Source organism: Fopius arisanus, unplaced genomic scaffold (assembly GCF_000806365.1).
Source record: "Fopius arisanus strain USDA-PBARC FA_bdor unplaced genomic scaffold, ASM80636v1 scaffold00149, whole genome shotgun sequence".
In the NCBI taxonomy this organism is placed as follows: Eukaryota; Metazoa; Arthropoda; class Insecta; order Hymenoptera; family Braconidae; genus Fopius; species Fopius arisanus.
The window spans coordinates 38,276-48,160 of NW_011887888.1; the positions used below are offsets into that span (position 1 = coordinate 38,276).

At 37.0% G+C, this 9,885-nt stretch overlaps 1 protein-coding gene across 4 annotated transcripts; it reads left to right on the forward strand.

Annotated features, from left to right (window-relative positions):
• The first annotated feature begins 260 nt into the window (after positions 1 to 260).
• LOC105272198 (homeobox protein OTX2-A) lies at positions 261 to 8,419 on the forward strand. Of its 4 annotated transcripts, none has more exons than XM_011314171.1 (7): positions 261 to 776; positions 4,452 to 4,808; positions 4,925 to 5,076; positions 6,781 to 6,965; positions 7,502 to 7,622; positions 7,728 to 7,928; positions 7,997 to 8,419. In XM_011314171.1, the coding sequence occupies exons 2-7, from the start codon at positions 4,553 to 4,555 to the stop codon at positions 8,096 to 8,098; spliced, it is 1,017 nt and encodes a 338-aa protein (XP_011312473.1). In that variant the 5' UTR covers positions 261 to 776; positions 4,452 to 4,552; the 3' UTR covers positions 8,099 to 8,419. The 4 variants fall into 4 exon arrangements, with proteins under 4 accessions (XP_011312473.1, XP_011312472.1, XP_011312470.1 ...); XM_011314170.1 differs by having other exon boundaries at positions 292 to 776; positions 7,505 to 7,622; positions 7,728 to 7,934; XM_011314168.1 differs by having other exon boundaries at positions 293 to 776; positions 7,728 to 7,934.
• Positions 8,420 to 9,885: the final 1,466 nt, after the last annotated feature.

Consider the following 9,885-nt stretch of genomic DNA (forward strand, 5'->3'; position numbering starts at 1 on the left):
CACACCATCCACCATCCACCATCCACTATTGGCTCCCCACCACGCGGCAAAAAGTTGCGTAGTACACGCGACGCCTTTAGCGTAACTTGCACACGCCCAATTCCATTTTACCTTCCGCTATTCGGTTGGGGGGTTTATACGTTTTGACGTGAAGAAGAGAGAACCCATGGAGCCAAGGTGTGCTGCTGCTGCTATTGCATATATCGTTTATTTTCCCCTCACCGACACCCTCTTGTACCACCAACAGCGCCGCCGCCGCCGCTGCTGCTGCTGCTGCTGTTGTTGCTGCTGCCACCCGTTCGCGAACGGCAACCCCGCAACGGTGAGATACCGTAACAACTAAACTTACCCGTCAAAAGTTTTATTGGCTGCTATCCATCAATTTACTTCACCACTATTCATAACAATTGATGACACTTGAATTTTATTTGGTTTGGAATTTTTATTTGGTCTCGTTGTGTTTTGTGCTATTGGTTGAATGGCACCGAAGATCCAGCCTCTTTCACCCCCCAATCAAATCCAACCACCAATCTCAAAGTGATTGGTCATTTTAATGAGAACACGAGTATCACCAGTGTGGGAAAAAGTTCAGTTTTTATAATCGTTATTAAAGGTGAAGTTTTACTTTTTATCAGTGCTATGAAGAAGTGAATATACTTGATTTTTTTCTTCATCGGTTACGAACATGTTCCTAGTGCAATAAATATAAACTCCTGGATTATTGCTCTGTGAAATACTTACAACACTGCTATTTTCATTGACGAGGAATATAACAGGTGATTTATTCTATTTTATCTTCTTTTTGTAAAAAAAAAAAAAAGTATATTGACGGCGCCATTTTGTGAAGAGTTTCTGGCTTTAACGCAGTGTGATTTCACTGCGGGTGAAATTCTCAATCATATTGGAATAGTTTAAATGACTGCAGGGTGAAACTATTGAAGATTGTGGCGATTTCATCGTGCCCATTCACTGGCACATTCGGATAATTTTTCATTATTATTTAATCACAAATATGCATTAAACTGTGAATACGCAATTAACGTTGAACGGTATTGAATGGCATAGAATGCGTTTACGTGGTTGTGGTCAGATGGATTTGTCCAGTGCGGTCAACTCCACGATGAATGTTTGATGGTTTGTTAATGTGAACAATGTGAAAGACGAGTTTTTAATATCGATTCAAAGTACCTACTACAGATTCATCGAACTTTGTTGATACCGTATAGCTATACCGTAGTTCATTGGCAAGATCAAAGCCCATTGAGACTAAAAAAATTTCACATCTTGTTTATGATAATTCTCTCACTAAGATGACTGCCGATAATTCAATATAATTCAATAATAGTTCAATATTGCTTTTAATTGTAATATTTAAACCTATCTTACTTATTATTATTACATAAATGGTTGTTGAATTCTCTTCACCGGAGTGAACATCATATAATATGCAAAGGCGTCTGGATCACGGCAACAAAACAATTGGACAAAAAGAAGATGCTGGGTAAGATCTAACTTGCGCGAGAGTTGTGTGTCATATGACGTGAGGAGAGACTCGGCCAGCAGGATTTCCACGAAAATAATCAGCTTAGTGTAATCTTCTTGGCATGCCCTAGCTCGTCGTGGTGCGCGCAGTATATAGCACTCCGAGGTCGAGGTCCGCTTTCTCTTTCTTTGTTGTTTTCTGTTGTCTCTGTTTTTGTTCACCATGTCGCATAAACAATCGTCAGCCTCGTGTGATAAAGATCAACTTTTGAACCGTCACTTCATGATCATCATTGTTAGGGTGATATATCCTCGAATGGAAGCTAATTTTATTTTGGCGATTGCTTCTTTGTTTTTTGTTTTTTGTTTTTTTTTTATTTTTTATCCAAATTTTCGCTCGTCGTATTGGACATTTTCTTCTCATATAAATTTCTCATAAAAAATGCCATTTTATGTTCTGTCATCGTGGGCGAATAAATTGTATGTATGCAATAAAAAACTCAATCATATTGGAATGAGGAAGAAGGGTACAATGGGCATAACATCACTTGAACCACGTAATGCAACAGAGAAAAAAATAAAATATCGCGAGCGTAAAATATAATAATAGGAAAAAACGTTATAGTCGAGTATAGATTGAGCCGGAACGAATATAACGATAGAAAAAAAAAATACATAAGAAGGTAGAACTAACTTTTAAAAAAGATAGAGTGGTCCTTTCATTGAATTTTCACGAGAATTAAGTTTTACGCTCAATGAGCGTTTAACAAACGGGATAGACAGGTTGAGTTGCGTTGAATTGTTGTTGGGGACTATTGGGAGAATGAATGGAAGGGAGATGGTTTCGCGTGTGCTTTCAATGTCTTCCTCATAATACCGATACCTTTACTTCTTGTCGGTATTTATGTATATATTGGAGGGAGCTTTCTCAGGCCAGAACCATCTTTCCAATGTTGCCTCGATGCTCTTTGAATTGCATTCCTATTTAGGTGATATACAAGTTTGCTGGTAGAGGGAAATTGTCATTTAATTACGTTGACATTTTCCTTAAAACTTTGCTATTTTATTATTTGCTATTCAATTATTTTTTCAATTATTTTTCTCATTATGAATTGAGATGTTTGAAATATGATTTTATTGAATTAATTAGTCTTCAGTTCGTATTTCGAATGATTTTCGCTGTTCATTTTAGCCAGTACGACGGCTATTCATTTTTCGCATATATTTGATACGCTCACTTGAAAGGGTCAGTCGATTATACTTGGGGAACAATAGAATGGTGTGTAAATACTTGAAAAATCAATTGCCTCCAACAATTAATACGGTAAAAACTTTCTGTCTATTGGTGTTTCAGTCGTTTAATTGTGAGTAAAAAGAAATTTAATGAGAATGGGATTTGATGATGAGAGTCGATGTGGAGATTTTAAAGTGCCAAAATAAATGTTTGATTTTTGCACTTTTGAAAACATTTGTCTGCAAAGCATTTTCAAGAATGATTTCCGATTAGCCAGATATTCAGGTTTTCCTCGGTGCATTATGTGCGTCTATTTTCATTTGTGTACGAGTGCGTAATAATAGGGGATTTAGCAGTCATTAAGGATGGGTGGCATATATTCATACCCCATGAGCAACACAAAGTGTTTACCTAGACGGAGGCAGGACAGGCCCTGGAGAGATAGCCGAATCGATTGGTTATGTGCGCGGGTGGGGAGGACCCCCAGGGGTCCCCAATACGTCTGTAGCCCTCACCACAAGTGCTCTCTTGTCGACCTATCGAGTGGGTGGTCCACATTTGCGGTCGAACCCCCATTTCTTCCCTATTTTTTCTCCGGCTATGCTTTGTCTAGGTGCACAATCATAAAAGCGTCAGAGAATTTCACTCACAAGGAGAGAATACTTCTAACTTCAACCAGCCGTGAAAAACTCATTTTTTTGTAATTCTCAATGCTCTAAGCTTTCGAGGGTTGAAACAATGGATTATTGCAATGGGAATGGGGAGAACTTTCGAGATATTTTTGCGAGTAGGGTCTTTATTGAAGGAAATTGTGTAGACGATGGAAGTGGTAGCAAGTGGTTTCACGACAAATGTTCGATGCTTTCCCCCCCCCCAGTATTTTTACATTTGTAATGTATGATGAAATGTTGATATATTTTTTTGAAAGCTTGAAAAAATTTAATCCCTTGTATTTCATAGGATTTTCAGATAAAACTTCATCTCTCACATACTACAATTATAAAACCATAGAAAATGTCATATATATATACACGTTACACGTCAAGCAAGCTCTGATTGGCCAACAGATAAATAGGATTTAACATCTTTTATTTGCACGTTGTTGTGCTTCACTTACCACCAGACACTAATTATTATTCAATTAAATTGTCACAGTTAATCCAAAACAGGTGGTGGATGATAATAATGGTGGGTGGGATGTAACAGTACATCCAGCCATTTTCCATTTTACGTATATAGATATCAGAGGCGAACGGTATAAGAGAAAAAAAAATTAATAAAATAGCAGGAGGGGCCAATGCGGAGGCCTCTGAAGAACAACGGCGTATCTGTAATATGAGCGGATAATAAATGACGGTTTAAGAGGTGTAGGAGCGATAGCTGGTGGAACGAGTGAGTGAGTGTCTTAGGTTTCGACTCCTTGGTGGCGTTTGTCCATGTTCCCTATGGATGTGTTGCTCACTCATTTTTCATTTTTATTTTGTTTTGTTTTTTTTTTTTTTTTTTTTTATGAATTTGCTCCTATGTGAGAAAGACTTGGGAGGCGTCGAGTTCCATCCACAGATTATCCGCAAACGCTTGTCGGATACGTCAGCTGTCTCCCATCTGTATCATATTAGATTGGTCATGTAAAAAGTCTGTCTTATAGATGGGTTTAAGGATATATAAGAAATTTATTGAATAGTTGAATTAATATAATACAATGTATGGTGATGAAAATGAATGATGATTGCAGTTAAAGGAAGTGAGAAAAAACGCCGATTCAAGGGTTATTTAATCATCGAGGGGAGCTGTTGAAATTGGTTACTACTGTGGCAGTGGTGGCCCAACGTGGCAATGTGGCCGAACAGCCTCAGTGGAGCGGCTGGTTGTGGGGGTGGAAGTGGAGCTGATCTTGGTGGTTTAACAGCAGCATCAACAACATCGCCCACCGATTTATTTGGCCCAGCGGGTTTTGGCGGCTCCGCGACAAATCCATACGGTGCTCTAAAGTCATCTCCTTACGTTGGGGCATTGGGAATGCCACCAATCGAGGCACTCCACGGCACCATCGGTTATCCCGGTTGTAGTCCCGCCGGTGAGTCGTACTACTGTGAGTGATTGAATATTTTGTTTTATTAATATTTCACTTATCAACTTGCTGTTTTGCTGAGTACAACAGATAGCTAAGCAATTGGAATCTCAGGTCTTGTTTTCATTTTCTCACAGGTAATCCGAGAAAACAGAGGAGAGAGAGGACGACGTTCAGTAGGGCACAGCTCGATATACTTGAGGGGCTTTTTTCCAAGACTCGATATCCGGACATATTCATGCGGGAGGAGGTAGCGGTCAAGATAAATTTACCTGAATCCAGAGTACAGGTAAATTGCTATTACCTATATGAGGTGAACGTCGATTAAAATTTATTTTGGCATTTGTGCATCGTCTCACTCGTCCAAATGAAAAAAAAATCCCTTTCGAAGCCATTTCCTCTTAAAAAATTACACTGTATTTTTTTTGACGGTGTGGAGAAAAAAAGAGAGTCCGGGAAGAATGACTATTCCCATTGCATCTCCGAGAAGTCCATCCATTCATCTCAATTCAATGTACCATATCGTAGCAATTCACCAAAGTTACAAGTCAAAGTTACAGTGCAGGCTAGTGTAAATCGTGATGGTTTCGAGTTACTCGTAACGTGAGCTATGACGAGAAGTGTAAGACGACCAGTTATTGGGTGGAAAACGTATAGAATTTTACGACAATGCAAGGTTACCCTTGGGGGATAGGGCTCCGATCAGTGGTGGCATGTCGAGAATAAGAAATCAATGCTTGCACTCAGTATCATCTACTCTATATACTCTTTTACTTTTATGTGACCGTCGGTTAATTTGATTAGGCGATATTCGATACACACGTGCTCACTATCACGTGTTCGGGATCACTTCAACATTTTACTTCATTTAAAAGGCTCACTATTTATCATTGTTATATTTTTACAACTGATATATGTCATAATGTCAATTTGCTAATTTGAAATTTATTTAATTGAAAACGTTTGCCATGTTGAATTAATGAAATTTTTGGAAATGACAAATGTCAATGTGAAATTCCAGTGTATTCGACTTGTTTCATAGCCGATATTTTTCTTCTTTGGAATTTTACGAACAATGACTGGTACGTGTATTTGACTTTGACACGCACGGCAAAATGAAAAGACTAGCAGTTGAAGGGAAAAATTTCTAACCAAATACAAATAATTGTGTTGGCTATTTGAAGGAATTTCGTGCCTTTGATGGTTTCATGGGGGTAGCAAGTCACACCAGTTTTGCCTGGCCGTCCCAGACGTGGATACGCATATGACCGCCCTCATCAAAAACAATCCCGCTAGGACAACCAGCCGTGTCTGCAATTAGTTGCTCTCTCAACACCTGGCCTTGAACTGAATAGCAACCATCTCATAGTCTCGTGCACGTTTCAACGTCAATTTCTTTTTATGATCCTTTTTCAAAAATAATTCTGGATAAAAAAGTCTTATTGCCGGGAGACACCGGGCTGGTTATTTTACATCTATACATTCGTTAGTAATGACATTCACCATCAAGTCTGTCAATATACTATTTTTTAATGCACTACAGGGAAAAACTTGAGTAAAAATAAATGCGCGGAGTCGTGGTTAGATATGCGCTGTTCACCAGAAATAAAATCCTGAGAAACCTAAGCTTGTCACACTCGGTCTCACATTGATCGCAAAAGGCTTCCCAGCGGCTCTCCTTCATTTGTGTTCTCAACAAGAGAATTTTGTCAAGCTGTTGAAGGAATCAATCATCATTACACTGAGACCAAAAACGTGTCTTCCCAAGTAAATAAATAAATTTATTAATGAGTCCAAAACGTGTGGACTAATTGACAATATTCAAATGCATTATTCAAATTTAAAGATTTTGAATGATTCAATTATCACATTAATTGCCATATACGAAGAAAAAAAAAATTAAACAAAGCAAAATAAAACTGAATGGAAAAATTTATTGTAACCAAAGTATTATAATTTTTATTGATAAACAAATGAAATTGTGTTGCGGCAGGTGTGGTTTAAAAACCGTCGCGCAAAATGTCGACAACAACAAAAGCAACAACAGCAAGCCCAAGAGAAAGCCCCACGATCGAAAAAGCCGTCCGGTAACCCCGTGAGCAACCCTACGGCGGGGAAAAGTCCTTCGATAGCTAGTACCCCAACATCATCAGCGGCAGTTCCAGCAACGACACCACTGTGAGTTTGTTTTTCTAAAATATTTTCATTTTCATCCTCAATTCATTTTTCGGCCTCTCCTTACTCAAAACACCCATTCACTTTCATCTCTTTTACAAGACCTTCTTTTTTTTTTGTTCCTCATACTTAAGCTGGCATTTACCCTTTTGTTATTAAACTACATGGAATATCGATGTAAAAAAAGGGCCAGATCCTCGCTGAAGGTGGTCTTGGGTCCTGGGTCCTGGGTAATACTCTGTGCGTACAGTGAATAAAGAAATTCCGAGGCTTCAGGATATACGTTGGACTTTAACCCGAAGATTATCTCTACTTAGAATTGGCTACCTGTTAGAGCTGGAATACTCCAAGTTACGGTTCGAGGGTGTAAACCAGCTTGTTATTTGGCATAAACTTGATAAAAAAAATTTCTCTAATTATCTTAGAATTGAGAAAAAATCAATTTGAAGAGGGGATTCGCTTTTGAATTTCTTTATTGCTGCCAAATAATTCAATGCTCAATTAATAAATATGCTATTACTTGTGTTATATTTGAATAGAAGTGGTGGTACTGCAGGTTCGGCCGCGAGTTCACCAACTCTTTTGAGGGACTCTCCTCAATATAAACCCGCTGGTGGCGCCACCGGATTATTGTTTGCTGCAAGTACTACACCACCTAGTGTAAGTTATCTATAACATTCCTTATTACTGGCTGTTGAAAAAGATGCATTATCACTTGCAGCACAAAAATACTATCTTTTAGCTCAAATTATTATTATTTTGCAGCTGGGCGGTACAGTTTACAGCAGTGGTGGTAGTAGCAGTAGTATCTGGAGTCCGGCGATAACAGAAAATAGTGGAACATTTCCTGGAGATCATCAGAGGCTTGCATGGACAACCACAGCTTCTCAGCAACAGTGTTATCAGAATTACTCGTCATATTATTCGAACATGGAGTACCTTTCGCCAGCTCCTCATCAACTAAATGTTGTGGTAACCAACTTTTTGACAATTTTATTGTGTCAATATGACACTTATATTTGGAAATTTTTCAGGATACCGGAGCTAGTAGTCTTGACAACACGTGGAGCAAAACACGAGACGAGAATACCTCTTCGTGGTTTTATAACAGTGCAGGTTGGGGAGAACGAAAGTGAATATAAATGATTTTTTATAAGATCGTTGAACGCGAAGAAAATGGCAATGATTTGAGGCAATTATGGTACATATCAGAGCTAGTCAAAAGGCTTGGAGTTAGCTTGAAATTATATGTAAAAAAGAAATGAATAGAACAAAGTCTGTTTCATCTTTCTCAATCATCTCTGATTGTTCTGGTATTCATTTTATTGTATAATAATTTTTCAACCTTGCGGAAATATTCTGGCAAATGAGGCATGGGAATTAAATGCGATAGATTTATGATACATATCGATGATAGACTATTTTTTTCTGATGAAGAAGGACTTTTTAAAAATCCAGAGATAAACCAGGAATGAAAATTAACTGAAATTGATCCGTCGATTGATCGACAAAGTCTATCTAAACATATCTATCAATCAAAGAATCAGCTCGACTTATTGACGGTGGAAAAGGCTTGAAGCTCATCCATCAATTTGAATATCAATATCACACTAAGTCGAGATAAAAACATTTTTTTGTAAATTTTATACACTTTCTGGATGGATAATAGTTGGAATTGTCAGTTATAATGAGAAAATTGCAATTGATATTGAATGTAAATTTGTTCTCATATTTTTAGCACTTCACATTGATGATTTGTTAATTTCATAGAATTATTAAATTATTATTAATAACACTGTATATTCTATATATAATGAGAATATGACAACCATGTTATCAATAGTTGTGATGCTGCCATTAATCGATGGTCATTTCCATTCTATTCAGGACAATTTCTCTGGAATTTCACATAAACCGATGATCTATACATAATTTTTAGTACAACCGATCAACGAAATTTCCTCCTAATTGTCATACGTATCGATTTTTTTATGTAAAAAATAATCTTGTTCAACTGTATGCATTGGGTGTTCAAAGGAATTTATTCAATTCATAATGATGTATTTCTTCGTAATGTAATTGAAAAATCCAACAGGGAAATTTAAACTGGTTCTCTCTTCTTACACACATATAAAGACATTAGGAGTTTCGTTTTGAAGGTTTCCGAAACGAATTTATTATTTTCCGTAAGAAGTGGGAAAATAAAAGTGTGGCAAATGTGTACAATACAATACAAAAAATGTATCGATATACATATATAAATATGATAGAATGTAAGTACGTGATTGTGTAGATTGTTACTATAATAATGATAATTGATTAATTGATAATTCATATGGATCCTGGAAAATGAAATAAAATTACGACGTTTGAAATCTACAACGAAATGAAAATTTGGATTTATTTATTCTTGAAAAAAATTTCCTGGGCTGGAATGGATTTGGTTAAGGGCTAATTGGACTTGATTAAGTTTTTCAACGGGGTGAATTTTATTTTCTGCTGTACGAATGCTCTTTGTTTTTCATTTGTTTAACTGAAATTTAGCTGACTGTAGCACGTACGGAAGGGGGAAACCACATCTTGTGGAATTTCAATGGAAAAAATTATTCAATCTATTGAATATATACCACTAATGAATTTTAATTTTTAAATGTGCGCGTTGTCCTAGTGGTAACGTGCTCGACTGGCACGCCGGCGGCCCGGGTTCAATCCCCGGCATCATTAATTTTTTTTTTTTTCAAAATAATTCCAATTTTTTTTTTGTTAATGGCAAATCAATCGAAATATCGTTTAAAAACTGAATATTTCAAAATCGAAAAGATATCCAGTGAAATTGAAAAATTAGCAATTTTTTTAAAACGATACTTTTGCAATATATATACTCCTAATGAAATTATTAAATTATAATTATGCGTTATCCTAG